The sequence below is a fragment of the Ptychodera flava genome, chromosome 19 (assembly GCF_041260155.1).
Source record: "Ptychodera flava strain L36383 chromosome 19, AS_Pfla_20210202, whole genome shotgun sequence".
NCBI lineage: Eukaryota > Metazoa > Hemichordata > Enteropneusta > Ptychoderidae > Ptychodera > Ptychodera flava.
This window is the reverse complement of record NC_091946.1, coordinates 2,405,429-2,430,647: the sequence shown is the minus strand read 5'-3', so window position 1 is coordinate 2,430,647 and position 25,219 is coordinate 2,405,429. Positions and strand designations below refer to the sequence as shown.

The following is a 25,219-nucleotide window of genomic DNA, read 5'->3' as shown; positions in this document are numbered from 1 at the left end:
TCAATGAACAAAAGGCAGATACATTAGAGGTTGCTGCACGTTTGGCCGATGATTACTCATTGACTCACAAATCTTCATTTCTCAGCAAACCATCCAGTCCTTTTCCTACAGAAACAATGCAGGCAAATTTAACTCCTCCTTTTCATCCAAGAATTTTTCAAAGGAGAGTAGGAAATCAAATGACAACAGTTCACAAAATTCAAGTAACACTTCCACATCATCAGATCCCAAGTCTCAATCTCCTTCTGACAAACAGTTCGGTACACTTTCTTGTAATTATTGCAAGAAAGACGGCCATTTAATGTCAGAGTGTTTCAAGTTGAAAAGAAAACGTGAAGGTCAAAGTGGTCAAAGTGGATCTAAGCCCACCGGCTTTATTTCTTCATCAACTCAATCAGAGTCTAATAATGTGTAACACATTTTCTGAGGTTAAACCCCTCTTATCCCCAATTAATGAGGTCAAGGTCAATTCTTCTCAAGATAGCATTATGGGTATTTTCGAACCATTTATTCATGATGGTTTTATATCACTTTCTAGTGATTTCTCTTCCGCTACCCCTGTCAAAATTTAAGAGATACCGGGGCTTCCCAGTCTCTTTTGTTGGCAGATACCCTGCCGTTTTCTGAAAAGTCATTTTCAGGTTCTAAAGTTCTTATTAAGGGGGTAGATTGCAATGACTTTATTCCTGTTCCTCTCCATAATGTCTATTTGTCTTCGGACTTTGTTTCTGGACCTGTGACTTTAGGTATTAGGCCTTTTTTGCCTTTTGAAGGGATTCACCTTCTTCTTGGAATGACCTTGCTGGGGACAAGGTCATTACTAATCCACTTGTGACTGATAATCCTAGTTTAGATCAGGATCCAGAGCCAATTGAACAAGAGATACCCGATTTATTTCCTTCATGTGCCATTACTCGAGCCATGTCAAAGAAAACTTCTGAGAATCAAAATACTCTCAAAAATAATGTCACAGATGTTGACTTAAATGACACCTTTCTCAGTCAGGTGTTTGACACGGATCATTCCGTTATCCCTCGTGGATTTGAAACTTCCAGTAAAACTTCTGCTGACCAAAGTCAGACATTTTCTAGATCAAATCTCATTGCAGAACAACACAAAGACCCAGATATTTTGTCTTTGTTTGACAGGGTAGATGATGAAGGTAAAACTTCAGATAGCTCTGTTTCCTATTATACAAAGTCTGGTATTCTCATGCGTAAATGGAGACCTCCAGATGTTTTGGTTGATGACGATTGGGCTATAAAACATCAAATTGTGGTTCCAAAGCCCTACCGTGCTGAAATATTGCGCCTGGCCCATGAAACGCCCTGGGCTGGTCACTTAGGAGTCAGGAAAACTTATCATAAAATTCTCAGTCACTTTTATTGGCCTAATCTCAGGCAGGATGTAGCACATTTCTGTAAAACTTGTCACACATGTCAAATGGTAGGAAAGCCAAATCAGACCATTCCAAAGGCCCCTTTACAGCCAATTCCTGCATTTCAAGAACCATTTAGTAGGATACTAATAGACTGTGTTGGGCCCCACCAAAAACAAGATCAGGAAATGAGTACATGCTGACAATAATGTGTACATCAACTCGGTTCCCGAAGCCATACCACTGAGAAATATAAAGACAAAGACTATAGTGAGAGCTTTAGTCAAATTTTTCACTTTATTTGGCCTCCCTAATGTGTCCAGTCCGATCAAGGCTCCAACTTTATGTCTGGTATTTTTCAACAAGTAATGGATCAGCTAGGCATTAAACAGTATAGGTCATCCGCCTATCATCCAGAAAGTCAGGGTGCTCTTGAGCGATTTCATCAAACTTTGAAAACATGATTAGGACCTACTGTTTTGACACAGAGAAGCAGTGGGATGAAGGAATTCATTTTCTGCTCTTTGCTGTTAGAGAGTCAATTCAGGAGTCTCTTGGTTTTAGCCCATTTGAGCTTGTATTTGGACATACAGTCCGTGGCCCACTCAAGCTCGTTAAAGAGAAATTCCTATCAGACGATGATGATTGTCTGAATATTTTGCAATATGTGTCAGATTTTCGTACAAAACTCTCTAAAGCATGTGAATTAGCCAGAGAAAATCTTGAGTCATCTCAGCAGTCAATGAAAATCAAATACGATAAAAACACCTCAAAACGGAAGTTTGAACCAGGTCAAAAGGTTCTTGTTCTACTTCCAATTCCTGGAAAACCATTCCATGCTCGTTACTTTGGGCCATATCTAATTGATAAGAAATTGAGTGATTTAAATTACATCATAATAACACCTGACAGGCGAAAACAAAAACAGCTATGTCACATAAATATGCTTAAGCCATATTTGGATAGGGATAATCCTACTAAAACAAAGCCTGTCAGTGCAGTCAGTTCAAACCATTATGAAGATAGTGATACTGAAACTGACTTGAGTGAAAATACTCTAAACTCAAAGCTGGGCTCGGTCAAGCTTCAGAACTCAGAAATCCTGGAGAAGCTGGGGTCTACAAAGTTGGCACACCTCCAGCCAGAACAACAACAACAGGTGAAAGAACTGCTCCATGAATATAAACACCTGTTTCAAGATGTTCCAACGATGACAAACGTCATCTATCACGACGTTGATGTTGGGGACAGTACGCCTGTAAAACAACATCCATACAGACTGAATCCAACAAAAGCGAAATATCTCCAGGAAGAAGTCAAATACCTGCTGGACAATGACTTTATTGAACCCAGTAAAAGTAACTGGAGTTCGCCGTGCATACTTGTTCCCAAATCAGACCACAGTTATCGTATGTGCACGGACTTTAGGAAGGTCAACACTTTAACAAAGACAGACACTTTCCCAATCCCGAGGATTGATGACTGCATCGACCGAGTGGGAAAAGCCAAGTATGTGACAAAATTTGACCTACTGAAGGGATTTTGGCAAGTCCCTCTGACGGATCGTGCTCGTGAAATATCCGCCTTTGTTACACCAGACGGATTGTTCCAGTACAAGGTGATGCCATTCGGAATGAAGAACTCTCCGGCAACGTTCCAACGGATGATCAACGACGTCATATCCGGGCTAGACGGGTGTGCAGCCTACGTTGACGACGTCGTCCTGTATAGTGACACCTGGGAGGAACACATCAAGCTCATGCGGAAGTTCTTTGAGAGACTGAGTAAAGCAATGTTGACTGTCAACCTTGCCAAATCTGAGTTTGTATGGGCAAGGGTAACTTACCCGGACATACTGTAGGACAGGGTGAGGTAAAACCTGTTGATGCCAAAATCAGTGCCATTTCAAGTTTTCCCATACCAAACTGCAAACGACAACTGATGCGCTTTCTCGGTATGGCTGGTTACTACAGAAAATTCTGTCCAAATTTCTCCACAATTACTGAGCCTTTGACTAACTTACTTAAAAAGAAAGTAAAGTTTGTTTGGTCAGAGCAATGCCAACAGGCATTTGATACACTTAAAGCCATACTGCAAAGTGCTCCAGTGTTGTCTGCACCAGATTTCACTTTGCCATTCAAATTAGCTGTAGATGCTAGTGATACGGCTGCTGGTGCTGTTTTATTGCAAGAGGATAGTCATGGTGTAGATCATCCTGTTTGCTATTTTTCACGCAAATTTAACAAATCCCAGAGAAACTACTCTACAATTGAAAAAGAGTGTTTATCTTTGATATTAGCTTTACAGCATTTTGAAGTTTATGTTACTTCTTCAAATCAGCCAATAGTGGTTTATATTGATCACAACCCTCTTGTTTTTCTGCAGAAATTTAAAGGCAAAAATCAGAGATTGCTAAGATGGAGTTTAATGTTACAGGAGTTTAATCTTGATATTAGACATATCAAAGGCAGAGACAATTTAATTGCAGACTGTCTCTCTCGTATTTAGAGTTTATTGTTGTTCACTTTCAAGAAATTTTACTTTAGAGTAAAACAAAATTTGAGTACTTAAATCCTTTTCAAGATTACATTTGTAAAAGAAGATTTTTCTTTGAAAAATTTTCTTTTTTTGAAGAGGGGGTGTGTTATGTAGGTCATTTCCCCCACACTCATCATGACCTGAGTTCAATTAGTCTAGAACATTCTCAAGGTCACTGCCCTTGATGACCTCACAACCTTGAATTCAATTAGTCATGTTTGGAATGTTCTGGAAAGTTGATTAGTTGTGTAAGGGAGATAATTTTAGAACAGTAATTAGCATGTCAATAAAAGTTCTAGATTGTTCTTATATGCCTTTATAAAAGGGACGCGCACAGCTTCCAGTCAGACTTTTGGGATCGTGTCTCTTGTGTGTTACTAAACTCCAGCAGTAGTCATTCTCAAGACTTTTCAAGACCTTCACTGTCAACGCTGGATTTATACTGTGGACTTTGTGCAGCTTCAAGCCTGCAAGCCAAAGGACTGTTCATTCATCCGACTGACTGTTACAACTCTGAGACTGGAGCTTTGCCGTCCCAGCTGAGATAAGTAGTCTGTACACTTTTAACGCTTGTACTCTATCCCTGACTTAGCAATTAGTTTTTTTTCGTAATAAATTTTGTTTAAACGTTAACTGCTGAGTTCACCCTTTTGTTCGTTTTCTCTGCACGTAACAACTGGCATCTCTGCTATACGAATAAAGTGCACCGCATACCTGAGTTTAAATCTAAACCGTGGCGGGTAAATGTGACATATTGGTTTTGGTTATTTTTCAGCGGTTTTGGGGGGGGGGGGGGGTCATCAAATTTTCCGTCTGACAAAGGGGGGGTCATCTTTTTTTCACGAAAAATGCAGGGGGGACTATATTTTTTTGAACACAAGCGATAAGATTTTGCTGCCACCCCCACCCACCCACCCCCCCCCCACCACCCCCAGGCCGTAAAAACTGAACGGTCCCTTAAGTGCTGCCTAAATGGCTGTGTTTACAAAGCATAACTATCCAGCTCCTAACTTTAATTCAGTATACACACTGCCTGAGAAAATTTAAAATGCATGTCTTTACATATATCATGGTACTGGACAAGTAAATGGGTGTTTACATGCATTCTTATACATTTCTGACATCTATAAATACCATCTTTGCAGGGCAAACAGTGTTTGTGGTGGGTCTCTCACTTTCACTGTATTCACAAAAACTTATAGACAGGTAAGTCACGATCTGACGTTTCAAATGTCATTTCTTCTTCTCCAACTCTACCATCACAATCAGTCATGAGATGGTAAATGTAAGATACACAGATGTATCCATGGTTATTGTTAAATCTTGAGAACTGCAAATTTTTTAGGTAACTTTTATCAATTTCATTGTAGAGAGGAAAGTTTTTATGGGTCAAGCCTAATCATGTTTTGTTTGTGAATATGCTTGAACTAGATTTGGATAGTCCTCAATATTCATGCAAAATTATTCTCAATAGTTTTCATTATTTCAAATAGTTTTTAATAACACTACTTGCCTAAGACCAGTGTGATTTAAAGCATGTTTTTCTAGACATGCCTATTTCTACTTTCAGTTTTTGAAAATACTTCTGTAGAGCAATTTTTTGGGGCTTTTAATATTGACCATGTTTTTGCTATTCCTTTCCATTTCAGTGAATAAGTTTGTTAGAAACCATGAAACGTGTTTCTCTCCATTTAGATGTACACGTATATTCTTTTTAACCAAAACACTGAATTATATAACATTACAGGAGAAATTTCTTTTAAAAATTTTGTTCAGCAAGACTTCAAAAGCCAATAAGGCCCATGCTAAGCTACAGTAATATTCAACACTACCCAAGTGGTAAGCTACAGTACAATTCAACACTATCCTAGGGGGTAAGCTACAATACAATTCAACACTATCTTAGGGGGTAACTACGGTACAATCCACCCTATCCTATGGAGTAAGCTACAGTAGAATTCAACACTATCCTAGCAGGTATGTTTGGATTCATTGATAATGGAAAGAGTCTTTATGCAATCACTGATTAATAGTCGCGCCAGTGGCTTACTGACTACGCATGCACAGATTCATAATATACTATTCAAGTAACCGGAAGTGTACCCGGCTTTCATAGGCGCTACCAAGTTGTTTTGAGTGCTCGTAAATGAGCAAATACGAATTGTGCAAAGTATTATTTTAGAACATTCCAGAAATAAAATATGTCTCTTTAATTAAGCACAAAGTATTATTATCCACTTTGTCACTGATACAAAATATTGTTACTATCATGCCTAAAAAATAGAAAAAGAGAGAAAAGTGTCGTGCATATGAATGAGGGCATACGCAAAGAATGCTGGGATTGAATTTTAGAATAGCGCCTTCTGTGTCAATAACTAGATGCAAAAATTTCCAGTTTTAAGACGGAACTCTAGTTTTCAGCTTGCAAGTCGAAGTTGCAGAGTAGTGCAGTTATTATTGCAACGATGATGGCACAATATATTCCTTGATAAACACAATAGGCAGTTATCGTGTTAAAAATTGCCAATTTTTGTCCAATAGTTTTACACATTGAACAGAAAATCTATACCTGTAGGGTCTGACATCGTGTACGTGAACTGTTTTCATCAGATAGTAAACTGGGCATAGTGGTCGTACTGGTACAAACGTATCTAGCAAGTAACAATTTAATTCAAATTTATCCTTTACTATTACTAATCATGAAGCAATACTAATAATATTTCTAATCTAAACCCCTGGCACGACACCAAGGGCTGAGCCCTATATAATATTAATAAAGGAAGATAGGCTTACTGATCTTCAGGTTTGCCATTTGATCCCTGCCTTTGCTATCACTGTGAATACATTTGCAGAACAACAATTTTTCGCTTGCCTCTCAACAAATCTTTTTTTTCTGAACCAAAAGAATTAAAATTCTGACCATAATTCTCATCAGGTGTAACCCAATCTTATAAGTCTAGCTTCATGCCATTTCTTATGAGTGCAGTCAATGTAATAATTTGCTAGATTTCATGAATAAGTATGCCATCTTACTCAGAGAGTTTAGACTGCCCGGGGTCAAAATGTAAAGATGTAAAATTTTCTTAAATCTCAAGGGAACACTTTGAGTTGAGTGACTAATCGTAATCATTCAGCAGATATTCAAAACTGCCAGATTGACAGAGTGTCCATTTTAAAACCACCAGATAGACACAGTTCCATTTCAAAACCACCACATTGACACACTACCCATTTCAAAACTGCTTGATTGACACACTACCCATTTCAAAACCATCAGATTGACGCATTGCCCATGTCAAAACTGCTGGATTGACACAGTGTCCATTTTAAAACCACCAGATTGACACAGTGTCCATTCAAAACCATCAGACTGACACACTGCCCATTTTAAAACCATCAGAGTGACACATTTGGTCACCAACAATTCATTGAGACATTTAAGGGACGTAATGGTTTGCAGATGAGGAAATTGAGATGTCACATGACAGTTTGCTATTTGACTGTATCCATCCAATTTGAACAGAGCAATCTTTTGACACTTTATATATGTTGATAGGCTTACAGGAAAGAACAGGATGAAGCCCATCTAACAATAACAATGAATTTTTACACAGAACTTATTACTGCCATGTACTATTTACTGTCTTGTTGTATAAAATTTCTATTTGTGCAGTCACTGATTTTAGCTGCATCATTTCTACTTTTGAGAAGTCAAGGACAATCTTATCAATTCAACAACAATTGCAGGCTGTTTGAAAACCATTTGAAGAAGTGAAAATAAATATAGAAAACATATAGAATGATACGTGTTACATTTTGCTACACTGAAATAAATAAATACAATGCTCGTTATTGATAAACAGAGGAAAGGTCAAAAATCTATGCAAGGCATATTTATATTAAAATTTACAGCACTCAAGTCAGCCATCTTTTAAGCATTTTGACCAATTTAAGCATTTTCCTTCACTTCCACATTTGTGAAATATCGTAGTATCTATCTGAGCAACAATTTATTTGTGATGATGATGATGATCTTTAGAAACATTCTAAAAAGGACTTGAGTTCAAAAATTACAAAAATATTTGCTGAGACTAGGGGGAGTTTGTTGATGAACATATAACATATAAAAGCTAAAGTAGATTTTTATTTCGCTTTTTCATCGAATGAAAAAAAAATCATGAAAACCAGAAAGTAAAGAGTTTACTGGAATTTATTTGTGGAGATGAGGACAAATTATGCAGACACATCTTGTAGAACAGACTCATAAAATGAATTAAGCATTTAACTAATTTGCAGAATGTATTTTGATAAAAACTTCTAAAAAATAGACAATTTTGCCATAAAGTGAATATAGATGAGAACTTCCCTGTGGACCTGGTACAGTACCTACATGTATGTGTCTATACTTTGTTCCATTCTTCTATATGAAATAGCAGATACATTAGACTTTCAACATACTACTAAGACTGAAAGAACTGCTCATAATACAATGATTTAACATTAGTTTTAATATTTAACCATTTAACATTTAGTTTCATAAAAATTAATGAAAAAATAAGGTGAACAAGACAACATTTTCTGAAATGCTACTCTTATCAGATGGATAATGAAACTACCACAATACCTTTCATTTTTGGGATCCCTTGATACCATTACAAAATTTGCATCCATAATCTGTGACCAACAACCATCATCCGCAACCTAAAAAATGACAAAGACAGCTCATGTTTTCTCTACAGATAAATATGCAGCAGCCCTATTTAAGAAATTATCATCATAATATGACAACAAATTTTTTATGGGAATTCTCAAAAATTGACAGTGATATGCAGAACATCTTGAAATCTTCACGGTTTAATCAATTTATGCAGCATTTGCAGTAGAAAACATTAAAATAGTTTGTTCGACATTTACATGTATCCAAGACATGCACAACTGATTGATGTATGGCCGGCCACTCATTGCATACATTGTAACTGACTGAGCTGGCCACTCATTGCATTATTATAGTACTTGCAGTCATTTAGACCTTTGCCGTTAATGGAAACTTGTAACATTACTTGCAAGGAGATTTTATCATTGTTCTTTGATAGCATCTTGTTCTAAAATTAGCCATTTGTATTTCAGATTGCCTGCAGCTTTTTCAGGAGAAGCACAACGCTACGTGACATGTTTGCTTGAGTAGAAAGATTGTACTGTGGTTTGACACTGAATTCAATATAATGGCATACACACATATACATTTATCAAGTTCAATTGTATTGTGAAAGTTTATACACTGTGAAATAAAGACAAAAAGTGATCATTTCAATGTTAAACAGAAGTAATTGAAACACTTTTTTAAATTATTACACCTTAAGCATTTTTTGAATTCAAACTATCCTGACTGTAAAAACATCAAAATTCATTACCTGCAAGACATTCATTGTAACTTCCATTGAAGTGGCACCTGCCCATGATACATATCCAGTCACTTTGATGTCTTTGTTTGGTACAATTAATTTGGATTGTAAATCTGCAGTACAGAATGGGAATCAGGTAAATTACACAACAGAACTGCTGGCATCTACTGGCTTTGAAGTGCAATTCTTATGCCAAGCTAATAAATGTCCAAATTGACAATCTGTACCACAGTGGCTACCTTATCAAATACGACAAGATAAGACATTTATATATTTAGATATTATTCCCTAATATTTTTCTTCGTTCAGCGAAGGAAAATACGAGTGACGTAATGACCGTGTCACCACGAGTCGAAGACGAGTGGTGACACGGTCATTACGTCACGAGTATTTTCCGAGCTGAATGAAGAAAAATATTAGGGAATAATATACTTATCACATGCACAAGCCAATAATTCGTTATTTTTTGCAAAATAAAATAAGTTTTCCATGACGATTCCGCGTTTAAACTTTTGAACTACTTTAGGAATAAATATCAGTACGCCGTGCACAAGTTGTCAATCATTTCCAGTCGTCCGTCGTGTGCATTTGCGCTCACGGTCGTTCATATGTGGAGCAAATGACAGCTCTCGGTCTACATGTAGGCTACCTTCCGCAAAGTTATACTCTATTTCAAAGATAGCATAGTCCTAGAAATTTATCACAGACGAAGATACGCTATTTTTCGGGAACAAATATCGCCGGACTGAATCTCGACGGCGCGAACACTGTGTACGTCGCGCCTGACCCTGTTTGCAATGCGTACGGAACCCACGGTATACGCGACCAGCTTCGAGTTCATTGTTTCCGCAAATTATTCACGTAATTCCTTCGGAATATACAGGCGGTACACTCTTGTGTTTACATTGTTCGGATTAGTAATGTCGTAGTCTGTGAAAATATCGATTTCATTCTTGACTTTTGATCGTGGGAGAAACGTCGGCCACCATGCTGTTTGTTTACATATTTACGAGCACACCGAAGATCGACAAAAAAGGTCCGACGCACCAAAATTGATGACATAGACGCGGGTTGTCGTGACGTAGAACGACCAGAGAATAAATCCCGTATTTTTTGTTCGGAGACGACAAACTTGGCTTGTGCATGTGATAATGCCTTATTATCCATCAATGACATTCTATGGTGTTCTACACTATATCCCATGTGAAGGGACTCTCCATTACATATGTCTTAGGAGATGGCAACTTGATTTGATTTGATTTTTATAGGCAAATATTCAGAAAAACGATAAAATACAAAATGTTAAAGTAAATACACAGAAATACAAATGAAAAAACACCAAGCACAATTAAAATGTTACAATTAAAGGAAACGCCACTGAATATTACTTGCCGAGGATTGCACAAAAAGTTAAAAACTTATTTCCATTGTGGTCCTCAAAAGAAAACACAAAAATCACATGAAGACAATGTCACAAATGAATTTTTGTTGTTATGCAACCATGAAAGGAATATGTATGGTAAAATCCAAAATTTGAATTGTTAAGCGGGAGATATCATTGTCAACTGATCTATTCTATTGTAAAATTTTCTTTTCACATACAATTACTTTTAATGAATGCTTACAAGACTTAGTGTGATTATTTTCTGTAGCTTCAGATACATCATTCAAGAAATTTATCCTGCTGATATCTTTGTTAAAAAATGTTCAATGAGTCAAACTCAGACAGTCAGTTTGCCTGAGTGGCACCTCAAATTAACCCTTTTCCTGCCAAGTCCATATTTCAGCACCAGGTCAAGATGGTTAAATTTAATGAAACACAAAATATTCCATACGGTGCATTTTAACTTAATAGTGTGAATTTGAAGGCTGCTAAAAACATAGATACTTTAAACTTGATTTTTTTGGACTAAAGATGCTATAACAGACCAAGCCAAGTGGTGAAAATATGTTATGTTTTGGCTCAATACCGCTTTTAACAGACTTGGCTGATGGGGAAGTGATACTGTCTGGCAGGAGAAGGGTTAACAAAACGTGAATACATAGTGTTATCCATCTATCAGTTGAGGCATTGGTATGTGTCTCTGTACATTATTCATTCAAAATGGCTGCTTGGCAACCACACTGGTTGATACAATTGAATCAAAACACCTGATATGAATAACCAGCATGCAATTCATGGTTTCCCTGAGCCAAATAAAGAAGAAAAATACTTATCCTGTACATTTATGACATAAAATTATAGCTGGCAATTCACCACTGTACATAGAGGCAACAAATCTTGATCATAACAGATTTAATGTCAGGAAAACTGTGCAATACTGCTGAATATGGATTGAGGTCAATAAATGCTTTGATTTTATCAAATTCATTTAATGTTTTCTTTTCAAATGGCTGAAGCTACATTAACATGCAGAGATATCCATCCAACTCTTGTTGTGTAAGTTTGAACTTTGCCACAAGCACAGTCCTGCATGTGCAGTATTAAGTATTCCGAACACAGTTGTTAGGTCTAGCAGGTGAGACTGAATTAAACCATGGCCACTTTGTTATTCTTGGAAAGTTTTCCAGTTTTTTCAATGAATTTCCTTCCTATGAATGACAACGATACTGAATAATTGTCTATGTTCAACGCAACTTCCTACAGGCAGATAAATCATGCCAATCAGCGTATTAATTCACAATTGAATTAAGAGTATATTGTAATATTATTTAAGGGTTAGTAGCTGAACTTTCAATGATTTTCCATAATAGTTTGTATGTTATTGTTAACAGCAAGTTCTTCCTTTATTTCCAAAATCAAGTTGAAACACCCATCAGTAAGCTTGTTAACAATGTGAGAATATATGTAGTATACACTCTAATTGTTAACATTTGATTTCTAGTCCAGAGTTGAATTCACTTATCAACATAATAATGCAGTGTATACTTGCACAGGCTGAGTTGACAAGCTAAATACTCAGCATCTACACATGCTTTGGGGAGTAGAACATACAGAACAAAATTAATGAAAAAATTAAAAAAGTTAAAGCTTTTGGCCCTTAAATGATGTAGTCTCAATGTAGATATTTTGACATGATTCTTTCCATGAAAATACATCTGATTCAATAAAAACTTCACAAACAAATAGTTTATGTGAGAACTACTCCATATAGTTGGAGACATAAATAAAACAGGTGTGATTGGAGACCAGGTACAGAGTAAGGAGTTGACACTCATGTTAACATTCCCACCATGTTCTCTACATATTTTAGGTAATCTAATACTGGTATACTTCTTAATTCCAGTGTCACTACTAAGTACTGTAAAAATAGAAGGCCTGGTAGTAAATCGTTTTCAAAAATAACAATGGATGTATGTCAGCAATGTAAGGCTGCGTTCACAAATAACAATTTGGGGGGGGGGGGGTGCTGGCGGAATCTCGATTGAAATCTTATTTTTTTTCAGATCCCCCCTAAGTACCAGGGGTTTCAATAACTTTTGAAGTAGGGGGCCAGAATGGAAAAGTAGGCGGCTTGCAGCTGCCATGACCACAAAGCGGTCGTCGTCGGGAGAGGGTCCGGGAGGGGGTGTTACCCCTCCCGGCCGAAGGCCGGAAACCCTGAAAAATGAGCTAAAATTTACTTTTTACAGCCCACAGTCACCTGAATTTCTAGTGTTTTCAGGAACATTGTCAGCAGTGTGTTCCAGGGCAATACGTGTTCATATCATAAAAGCCATTTTCCTGGGATATTAGGCCTAAATATGATAATTCATAATTAAAAATGATAAAATGTGGTAATGTTGACGATATTTTGAACAATTAAACTGAAGTCTTTAGAGCCTCTATGCTTTTAGGAGGTAAACTATAATAATTCACTATTATTAATGATATAAATTTGATATGTAGATGGTATTATACAGTGTTACATCTAGATAGGGGATAGGGGATTCCCCCTCTATTGAAATGTTGACACCCCAATTAATTTGTCAAGGGGGACCACTCCCCCACCCCCAATGAAATGGTGCCAGTCACACCTTAGAGGTACAAGTAGAACACATGAACTAGTGAAATACTCCCGAAATTTTCTGGTAAAGGGGAAAATCCCCCTTGTTGTTGCCATTCTGGATGAAACACTCATATTTTAAGCACAGTAAATGAAAAATATTTCATTAATGTGTAATGTTATGCTTAAAATTAAGAGCCCTCAGGTTTGGTATAAAAATCTGTAGATGAAGAACTTTTATACCACTCGGGAGGCAAAAAGGATAATTTATATAACAATAATGATAAAAAAGACAATCGTAACTATATTTCGCAAACAGAAACAAAGACCCTCAAGATTATTTGACTATATGGGTATGCAAAGTAAGAACCTTGATATAGGATATGAAAATTTCTACGTTCAGAAGCTCACATTTGGATTTAACCTGACGATCGCTTTTGAAGTGAATTTAGATGTCTGATCGCATTTTAACCTCTCTGGGCGGATTCTTATTTGCGTGGATAGACCGAAAAGCAGTACATATCATACGTCCAGCTGGTTATATACCTTCAATTTACGCCTACTGCAGTGCAACGCACGTCGGCTTACTAAAATTCGAACTGTAATCAGGAAATTTTTCGTGTGAAAAAAAATCAGGTCAATGCCTTCGAAAACAGTTTAAATCCACGTAATTAGGGGCCCAAGCCGACCGGCTGGGACCCTATTGTTATTGCTCAAGTTCTACTACTTCCTCTTCTTCCTCTTTTTCTTCTTCTTCTGCCGATTCTTTGTCGACCTAGATCTCTTAAACGGCTGAACAAAAACTTCTCAAATTTGCAGGGCTAGTAGGTATCAATTAGTACTCGTGCACCTGACCCTTGAAATTTTGATTGGTCACGTGACCTGGCGGCCATATTGGATTTTCCAAAAACCTAAAAATGGCTTGTCCAGAAGACCTAGGGGTCTAGTCGATTTGAAATTTTTTGTATAGTAAGCATGACCTAAGGTCTTTAGAATTTGCAAATAAAATCGCATGCGGTCACGTGACCTTGGCCGCCATATTGGATTTTCTAAAATAGTCATTTAATCTTTAAAAATCTTCTTCTCCAGAACCGAAACATCGATTAAGCTCAAATTTAAATCATGTCATTCTTACAGTGATCTCTTTAAAGTTTGCAAAAGACATTTCGATTGGTCACGTGGTTTGGCCGCAATATTGGCTTTTTTGAAATCACAATTTAATCTTTAAAAATCTTCTTCTCCAGAACATATTCACCAATTGAACTAAAATTTAATAAATGTCATCTACAGTGTGATCTATTTCAAGTTTGCGAAAAGCGTTTCGATTGGTCACGTGGTTTGGCCGCCATATTGGATTGCGCAAAAAATCGTAATTTAATCTTTAAAAATCTTCTTCTCCAGAACCAAAACACTGATTACGCTGGAATTTTACTCATGTCATGCTTACAGTAATCTCTTTCAAGTTTGCAAAAGGCATTTCGATCGGTCACGTGGTTTGGCCGCCATATTGGATTTTGTGAAATCACAATTTAATCTTTAAAAATCTTCTTCTCAAGAACTAACACACCGATTGAACTAAAATTTTACATCTATCATCTAAAGTGTGATCTCTTTCAAGTTTGCAAAAGGCGTTTGGATTGGTCATGTGGTTTGGCCGCCATATTGAATTTTGCAAAAAATCGTAATTTATCTTTAAAAATCTTCTTCTCCAAAACCAAAACACTGATTAATATGAAATTTTACTCATGTCACCCTTACATTGATATCTTTCATGTTTGCAAAAAGCTTCAACATCTATCATCGATAGTGTGATCTCTTTCAAGTGTGCGAAAGGCATTTGGATCGGTCTCATGGTTTCGCCGCCATATTGGATTTTGTGGAAAATCGTAATTTAATGTTTAAAAATCTTCTCCTCCAGAACAAATACACTGATTGAACTAAAATTTTACACTTATTTTCCCTAGTGGTAGTCCTTTAAGTTTGTGAAAGGCATTTTGATCAGTCACGTAATTTGGCCGCCATATTGGATTTTGTTTAAATCACAATTTAATCTTAAAAATCTTCTTCTCCAGAACAATACACACATTCAACTGAAATTTTACTCATATCTTTCATAGTGCGAGCACTTTCAAGTTTGCGAAAGGCATTTGGATCGGTTAAGTCGCCCCAATGTTCATAAGGCTGCAGTTTAAAACCTCGTCAATCAGAAGACCAATCAGTGATGTATGTTATATTGTACACTTGAAAGTCAAAGACGGCACGACAGATTGCAATGCCCGCTGTCAAATTCAGCTAGCAGTCACACGAACCCAACTTTTGCGACCAGCTTTGTACGCCAGGTGACGTTGTCGAGTATACTGCGACGGCAGTACTTAGAGGAGTGTGCCACTAGCTTTAAGGGGTGGCCGACCGGTGTGATCGACTGAATGGCACAATTACTGGGGTCTATGCACAGCTGATATGTGAGTGTCAAGGACCATAAATGAAGCTATTCGGGTATTTTTATGTAGGTGTCTGAATGCACGCTCACTTGTTCATCATGATAAAAAAGACAGATACATGACATTGCAAGGTGTGGTGATTTGTTTATGTTTCTCTATCTGACATGCATGGAGTGGCCCTGGTGTGTTGTGTAACTGAGAGCATGTAGCTGATTAAAAATGTAAACAAGACCACATCAAGTCCAGCCGTTAATGTCGTAAAAATCGCTGATACATATCTATTGAAACAGCACCTTGTTAAATGAAGTTCTGCAGCTTGATCGAATTTCACTGTAATTGCTTTGTGCAGTTGCATGCCCGGTCTAAGAGATCGCCGAAATTTACCCGATATTTATCAGGGATTTGGGGACTCTGATATCGATACTGGACAATAGTAGAATGACTTGCCCTGTGCTTCGGTACGCCAGATCTGTGAAATCGTCGATATTTAATTGGATGTTTATCGGCAATTTGGGGACTCTGATATCGATAGTAGGCCTACACAATACTAGAATGACTTGCTCTGTGCTTCGGCACGCACGGTCTGTGAAGTCGCCGATATTTACTAGATATTTATTGGCGATTTGGGGACTCAAATATAGATACTAGACGATACTAGATTCTGTCAAATCCCGGTTAAATATCCGATATATATCGTGACCTTGCATTTCCGGTCAAACCCGACTTCCAAGGACTGACTCTAACTTCGATACCGAACGATACTAGATTCTGTCGAATCGCGGGTTTATATCCAATATCGAACTTGACGCTCTTGCCATAGTTCTAGGTCTAAATAGGTGCGACCTGGCATCTTATGTTTGTTTGCACAACTTATTATAGTGGAAACACTCAGTAAACATCCACTTCCTTCGGCGTCTTTGCCTGCTTTGTTTTGTGCGCGACTTCCGCACTGTCAGTAACTTTACCAGGGCAGACAATGGCTCGGAAATGCGCGATTTGCGCAATCGCGCAGGCGAGAGAAAACCATGTCCACCATCGTAAATTATGCCGGTTCCATCACTGTTACTAATGAATCAAAAATAATCCTTATATCAGCCATATTATCGACATGTTTTGTCATTTAATTGTCTACTCTTTGAACAAAATAATTTGTCGCTTTGTCGTACGTCGGCCGATGACTGACGGCAGACTTCTTTGGCATGCAACCAACATAGTGAGTTGATAGCGTTGGAATTTGACAAAAGCTTAAATGAGCATGCGCGAAAAAGTTTCAAGATCCCCCCCGTTTTTATAGTCCGGTCATTGTACGCTTTCGGTAGTTTCGAGACATCCGAACAATGCAAATGCATTACAAATGCACGGTACGATGCGCCTAGAGTTGATTGAAGTCGGTGAAATGTTAAAAATTAAAATAATTTTTTAAAATCGTAGTTTCTTTGGTGTCTCTCCTATATCCATACGAACCTATTTGGAATTAGGCAGCGCAGGCCAGGTTTCCTAGCAATGGAATGCGTTATCTGAGTCTGTGCAGTAGTGAGTTAGTTTCAGTCGGGGATTCGATATATATCGGACATTTCACCACCTTACATGTACATGTTTTCATAAAACCGACTTCATGGACTGACTGTAATTTCGATACTAAACGATACTAGATTTTGTCAAATCGCGGGTAATTATCCGATATATATCGGAAATTTCACCGCCTTACTGTTCTGGTAAAACCCGACTTAATTCCAGCATGCTATTTTTTACATCCATGATTCCAGGAACTGACTCTAACCTTGATACTAGGCGATACTGAATTCTGTCAAATTACGGGTAAATATCCGATATATATCGGATATTTCACCACCCTATAGATCTAGCCGAGCCAATCTAACTTCGATATTGTATAATCTAGTAGCCGTAAATATTGGATATCATATAAAAAGTGCAATGTCGCGGTGTCCTCGGGATTCCGGGATAAACTCCTTTGTGTAGCGCTCATCCCGCCCGCTATCGCGTTCACCACACTCAGGTGTCTCACATCGCCTTCACCCCACTAAAGCATTCACAAATCACAGTTTACGATGCAGCTAGAAGGCAGCTCCATTTTCATACCAGTTCAAAAGTAAAATACTCATAGACTTGAGATATTTTTGCATGTTAGACTTTCGATACATTCGCTTTAGGCTTGAATTTTGCATGGAGCTTTAATGACATTATATCACTACATATTTTTCTAACTTTCTTCCTGTCGCTTTGAATGGTGTCATTTTGACCAAACTTGGCGAATAAAATCCTGACATAATACCATTTAGTTTACACTTTTAATAAAAGGGTGTTTGGCTGTAGGTGACTGTGTGATTATGGATAATTGCGGTTTCCACCACGCACGATATATTGAACAAAATCTCCAACTACTATTGCAGAAAGTCTAACGTGAATTTGGAAAGTTGGGTAACGGCAAAAGCATACGACTTATTTTACAAAGTAGAGCGAGTAAGGCACTCCTGAACGGCGAAAATGTTGGTGGTGTATTGCTGGCAACAAGACAATATCTTTACTGACGTTAGGAACTTGTGTTGATTGGCTTCCGTTGAATTCGCGAGATCTTCAGTGTATTGTGACGTGATATCGGAAACAGATTTTCAGAGAAGGCGCTCGCTCGTCTGCGAGTCAACGTACTTCCGCATTCATATCGTGCAAATGCGCAATTCTTGTCGCGATATTTGAGCATTAAACTTGATCGTCAGTGAAACAAAAAGATGGTTCTCAATATCAAAACATTACGTATTTCATATTTTAGGGTTCTGTTTAAGTAATAGACATGAACATTTGGATTTATGATCCATGATTTCCGCGATCCATGGCATGGTTCAAGCTGGCCGTGAATACGCACTGATTTTTTTTGTGATGACCCCTGACCCAAGTGTCATCGATACGTTGTGCGCGCTGTGGAGCATCGCTTGCTAAAATCCATGGAGCTACCAAAGCTCCATGCTAAATTCAAGCGTAAAGCGAATGTATCGAAAGTCTAACATGCACAAATATCTCAAGTCTATGAGTATTTTACTTTTGAACTGGTATGAAAATGGATATCTAGTTCGTTTGAAAAACTGGTGTGATGAAGCAGGTTTCGTGCTGTTAAAGCGCGACATGTACAGTACAGCACTGATAGCGATTGCAGGTTTGTTACCAAGGCTGCGTTCACATAAAAAAAACGGTTAGGGGGGGCTGGAGAAATTAAGGAACAGTGATTCGAAAATTTTGAGGGTAGTAGAGAGGGAACTTGAAATATTGCCCCACCTGTAGGGGGCACTTGAAAATGTTTTGGTTTCCTTTTATGTTTTACATTTTCCGATTCCAAGTTTTTGTAGGTAATTAAATGAACAATGAATACCATTTTTATGTCATTCAAATGTTGTAATGTTGGTAATAATTTAACAGAATCTACAACCATTTTGTCACATTCCATGACTTTTATCTTGAAAAAAATCTAAACATTTGTGATTTGTCGTATAAAAATCAGACTTGAGCCTAGTAACAGGGCACAAGCTCCAACCGTTGATGATTTTTGCAATATTTCTATCCAATATATCAACTACAGTTTCTTGCTGTCTCCCTACAGCATGCTCAAACACATAATGTTCAGTTTCTCGACAAAGCCAGTATATATAAATATGTATTAGGTGATAGTTTAATTAGAGTCCAGACTGACAGTCAGTTGTCAGCATTGGTGCATGGTACACATACACTGGCTGTGAGCAAGCTGAATACTGGACAGTTCAACATGCTGTAGAGAGTAGAACACGAACGCAGTTGTATAAACTGAACATAAATATTGTCAAAATTATCAAAGATAATACCGCTACTGCATATGGGCAACTGTCACTATCAGATACTGCCCTGTTACTGGTACAGTAGTGTCACTGTTACTGCACACGTGAGCAGTGACAGAGAGAGCTCTGACTCTGATGTACATGGTGGTTGAAGAATAGTGTGTGTCAAATGACGGGTGACGCTCATGACAGTGAAACATTATACCTAAACAAGATCAGGCCAGAAAGCAATACAAGGAAGAACACATGGAAAAATTTTTGAATTCTGGCATATGAGAATAATCAATATTACAAACAAAAGATGGAGTCACCATGCTTGATTTTCTAAATTTTCACATTCTTGTCATAAAATTATACAAAAGTAAAACTTTGAACACTAAAGATGAAATGAAAAAATATATGACTAAATGGAATTACAACAAAATTTGCAATTATTACACTCAAAATTTCAAAGATGAATACATTAATTTGATGCAATATTTCAGCCTTCCAGTATTGTCATTTTGAGTAGCATCTAATTCATATATGAAAGACATTTTTGGTAGCTCACCGTGCTCAGATGCAGACTCCACATTTGATTTTGCGAAAATCGCAATTTATCTCTAAAATCTTATTCTCCAGAACCACAACACTTATGGCAATGAAATTCCACTTTTGTCATTCTTAGTGAGAGCTCTTTCAAGTTTGTGAAAGGCAATTTGATCGGTCACGTGGTTTTGCCGCCATATTGTATTTTGCATAAAACATACGATTACGATTGAAACAGACAGTAAATATGAGATGATGTTCAAAATTCTTCTTTACAAGGACTTGACTGTTTTCAAGCTGAAATTTTGCACATAATAAAATCACTGCACGAACTGGAAACCCTGTTAATCGCTTGGGCCCCGCCAACGCTGCTTGCAGCTTTAATTATCCTTCTCTTGTTTCTCGGCGCACTTCAAAATCGAAGATCGTACATCGAAGCTTGACCTTGCGATCGCTTCCGTCTTCATTTGTTCATCGGCCATTTTGTAGATAAGACAAAAACAATCATGGTATTTAACAAGAGTAATCATTTCATAAACAATGTGCAATTTTATTTTGAAAACAATTTGATTGAAACAGTGAAACATTTTACATATGTTGGTGTTCTTCTTACACCAAATGGAAATTCAAACAAAACCAGAATAATCTTAAAAACAAAGCAATGAAAGCTTTATTCAGCATAAAAGGGTCAATTTTATGTGAAAGAATGTTAAATCGTAGACTTTGCTTAAAACTTTTTGACACATTGATTGTTCCAATTCTTTCATATGCTTCTGAAATTTGGGCAACAGAAATCACTAGTACTGATAATTGTCTTGAAAGTCTTTGTATGTCGTTTTACAGATTTATTCTAGGAGTCAGTAAACGTACTCCTTTGGAAGGCATAAGAGCTGAGTTGGGTAGACTACCATTGAAGATCTCACTTTATATGTCTGTTATAAGATATTGGTGTAGACTGAACAGTTTGCCTTCAAATCACATTCTTAAAAAGGCACTCACAGAAAACAGAAAAATTCAATCTTCTTGGGTGAAATTTATTAATCGCAATTTGGGGGATTTTAATCATATGCATGTTTTCAGTTCATTGGGAGTGAAATCATATTGTCAACTGAAGAAGAAAATAAAAGAAAATCTTACAAGTGAATATTTGGGTTCATGGAGGAGAAATCTGTTTGATGATGTAAGAAAAAATGGTAATGGTAACAAATTACGTACATATAGAATTTTCAAAACTGAGTTTGTCTTCGAAAATTACTTAGATTGCTTGTCTGACTTTACACTCCATAAACATTTGTCCAAATTCAGATTGAGTGACCATAACTTGGGTATTGAAATGGGAAGAAAAAGTAAACCTAGATTACCTTTGAGTGAAAGAATCTGTCAGAGATGTGATTATAATGAGATTGATGATGAGTTTCATTTATTATTTTCATTTAAAAATCATACTTCAGAAAGAATTTTATTGGGACAAAGTAGTGGTACAGATTTTTGTAAATGTTATAGTCTCTTAGAAAAAGAAGAAGTTGTCAAAAAGTTAATGGAACAAAATGTTCTTGATCTAGCTGTATTTCTAAAGAATACAAATGTATGCTGAACCCTCCAGCAGCTCCGGGCTGAAAAATGTCCTGGTAACTTTTGTTCATTTGTCGTTCAGACTTTTACTGTTTTCTTAAAGAGCACATGTTTACACTGAGCTCAAGCAGCTCCAATGAATGTAATTAGTGCATGTTTTCGTATTACAGAGATGAATGGTTGTTTTTCTTTCTCTGTATTGTTCACTTACATTTGTAACACATCTTGATGTACCATACCATACTCTCTGTTAGTATGTGTCGAGTAAATAAAGATTGATTGATTGATTGATTGATTTTGAGTTGAGCTAACGACGGCTGACAGGTGTAGTATGCACATTTTCATTGGCGTATATAAAGGTCACCACATAGGAATCAGCAATTCAGATAGCCAATAGAATCATCCGTTGCAATTCCGATTTTTATTGAGGCAGTATACGCAAGACCGTGCTGCATCGTAGTACAAGGCGATCGTAGTAGTCGCTCGTCTTCTAAATTTTGTTTCACATAAAAGCCGTTGAAAAGTTTGATTACACAGCTTGTGAAACTTGTCCGTATCATTTCAGACGGTAAAAAATATTTTAGCTATAAAAGAGTTCAAATTTTCTGAAAAAGTAGCCGGCGAAATCGTGAGAGTAACCGGTCAATTTCGCCGGCTGCCGGCTCTTAATGAAACCCCTGAAGTACCCTAAAAAATTTTCAAATGCCCCCCCTCTATATGGTAAAATTTTTTCAAGTCCCCCCCAACTATCACAGGCCCGCATATTTGTAAAGGATGTGAGCGCAGAAAAAATAAACATGTATTGCGCCGTTCTGTTCACAGGTGTTCAACACTACCTGTATTAGCACTTTGTATAGTCATATTCCCAAGGCAAGTTCTTTAAATGCATCAGTTAATTTTTTAGATTTATTGGTCTAAAAGCCAACTTGAGTTATGCCAACTCTGGCCAGGTCAATTGCTCCTGTTGAAGAGCACACAAAATGCAATCATGAGAGAGTAGGAAAATTGTGAATTCTGGCTAATTGCCGTATTGCACAGTGACCTACCAAAAAATTGTTTCAAAACTACAAGACCTATATGAATTAGATGCTACTCAAAATTGACAATACCGGAAGGTTAAAATATTCCATCAAATAAATGTTTTAATCTCTGAAATTTTGGGTGTGATAATTGCAAATTTGGTTAAAAAATAAATAATTCCATTTGGTCACATATTTTTCTTTTAGTCTTTACTATTCAAAGTTTACTTCTGTATCATTTTATAATATATTATAAGAGTGTGAAAATTTAGAAAATCAAGCATGGTGACCCCATCTTTTTTCTTTAATATTTGATTATTCTCATAAGCCAGAATTCAAGCATTTCTATGTTTTCTTCCATGTGTTGCTCTCTGGCCTGATTTGTGTACAAGTGAGTTTCACTGTCATGAGTGTCATTTGACCAAAACTCTTCTTCAACTACCATGTACATCAGTCTCAGAGCTGTCTCTGTCACTGCTCAGGTATGCAGTGACAGTGACACTGCAGTAGCAGGGTAGTATCTGATAGTGACACTACCCGTAGGCAGTAGCTGTATTAACTTTGATAATTTTGGCAATATTTTTGTTCAGTTTACAACTGCGTTCTTGTTCTTTGATTTCACGTAATCAATGACAGTTAGTAGTTAAAATGCGCACAGGTGCCTCCATGTTAACACTGGAATTGCTCTTTTTTCAATCTTGTAGGCATAGAGATTATATTACATTTCAAATACATTGCACACACATTATCAATTGTAAGTTACATTACCTATTCTGTCAACAAGTGCTGTGACAATGACAATTGGTGGTTTACGCCATTCCTCTCTCTTGTTATGTTGATAGCAAGTCCACACTGTAAAAAAAATAAACCAGTACAACAACTCTTATCATTTCCACTTATTCATTGTTTTTTAATTATTTCAAATTGTATAGCAATCAGACCATCAACCCTGAAATAAGAGGGTCTATCATATGACTTCTATTTGTTTCATTTCAACTTTTTAGACATTTCTGGTATGAAATTCCTGTATAACCTAAAATTTTACTTTGACTTCTGTTATTTTATGTGTATTTTATACCTGAAATCCACCATATTGAAAATATGGCCAACCACCTTAGATTTTGACTTACTCAGGTAGCAACTTTGTATTTAAGGTCCCAAGAATTTATGAAGGTTTTAGCAGTGAAATTGTCAAAAAGAATTCTCCAGTATGGGACTGTTTACTGATGCAATACACAACAAATTGTACTGTAAAAGTCACTTTTTGTGTGACAGGATTTTATGTTAACGTTCTAAGAACAATAGTACACTATATCTAAGTGTAAGTCAAACCTTTTATTGGACAGGAAAACAATGATAGATCCTGTAGTTATTTGACGGTCTCACTTAACCTAATCAGTCAGCAGTGGAGGTATTACGGTAAGGAATACACCATCATGTTTTAGGTGGGAGGTGGTCAATATGATGACTGGACCTGCTAATATTTTTTGCCTGCCTTAATGTGAGAATAGTTTAGATTGTTTTTGATTTGAATATCATATTACATGCAGTTTCTGGAATTGAAAATTGCTTATATAAAAAGCAACAAGGCTACTTTCACACCTTTAAGATATTTTTAGTTTGGTCTGGACAACCCCTTCTCACAATATAATTGTCCATCTCTTCATAAACCTGACCATCAAGTAATAAAACCATAAGTGAATAGCAACCTTTGAAGTTATACAAACAACATATACAAAGCTGCATCTGACAATGCTGAGTTACTTTCTTTTTACCTGTCCTTCATGATGATTGCTATATCCCTTCAAATGCATGAACATCTTATAAGGAATGACTCTACGAAACATTACTCAAACTGGAGTTCTCTCTAAAAGCCAACTCACTCAGATCCACACAACTCTCACCACATGGACACTATTAGTTTTTTATCATAACCAGTGGTAACTTAGTTTTAGTCAAGGCCAAGGTAAAAGTATAACTTTCATGGCCCTACGCCCCTATGTGATATGGCCATGATGATCAAAAGCAATACAAATTCACTACATTTTTTTCTGCAATGAACCAGTTCAAGGTACGTAAATATGGAAATAACATCAACAGGCTTTTATTAATATTTAAGTAAGTAAATAAATAAGTATTGTGCAATTTTTATCATCATTTGCACAAAACTGATAGCAGTCAGCCCTATGAGCTTTTAAATTAAATTTAAAGCTGTACGTAGGAATAGCATTTTATGAAACTATTTTGACCAAAAATTGAGAAAATTTCTCTAAAAATTTACATGGACAAACTTCTTGATGATTTTTCACATGTCAAAATTAAGTCATCCCTTGGAACCTACTGATAACCTTTGAAAACCTGTTAATTAAATAACCAAAATCATACCCATCCAGAACATTTCAGGAGAACTTTATGTTTTGTCATGGACCAGAAATTCATGTTAAAACACTTACCAGCAAATGTATCTAAATTTTCTAGAAGTCTTCCAAATCTAACTAAATTGTGGATAGTTATGAACTTTGCCCTCAGTTTTC

At 36.8% G+C, this 25,219-nt stretch overlaps 1 protein-coding gene across 1 annotated transcript in view; it reads right to left on the bottom strand.

The window, feature by feature from the left end:
• LOC139118370 (acyl-coenzyme A thioesterase 9, mitochondrial-like) overlaps positions 1 to 25,219 on the bottom strand; it is a 68,068-nt gene that overhangs the window by 35,607 nt on the left and 7,242 nt on the right. Inside the window, 4 exon segments of the mRNA XM_070681665.1 lie at positions 8,541 to 8,617; positions 9,328 to 9,431; positions 23,454 to 23,537; positions 25,139 to 25,219. Coding sequence (XP_070537766.1) covers positions 8,541 to 8,617; positions 9,328 to 9,431; positions 23,454 to 23,537; positions 25,139 to 25,219 — 346 coding nt within the window.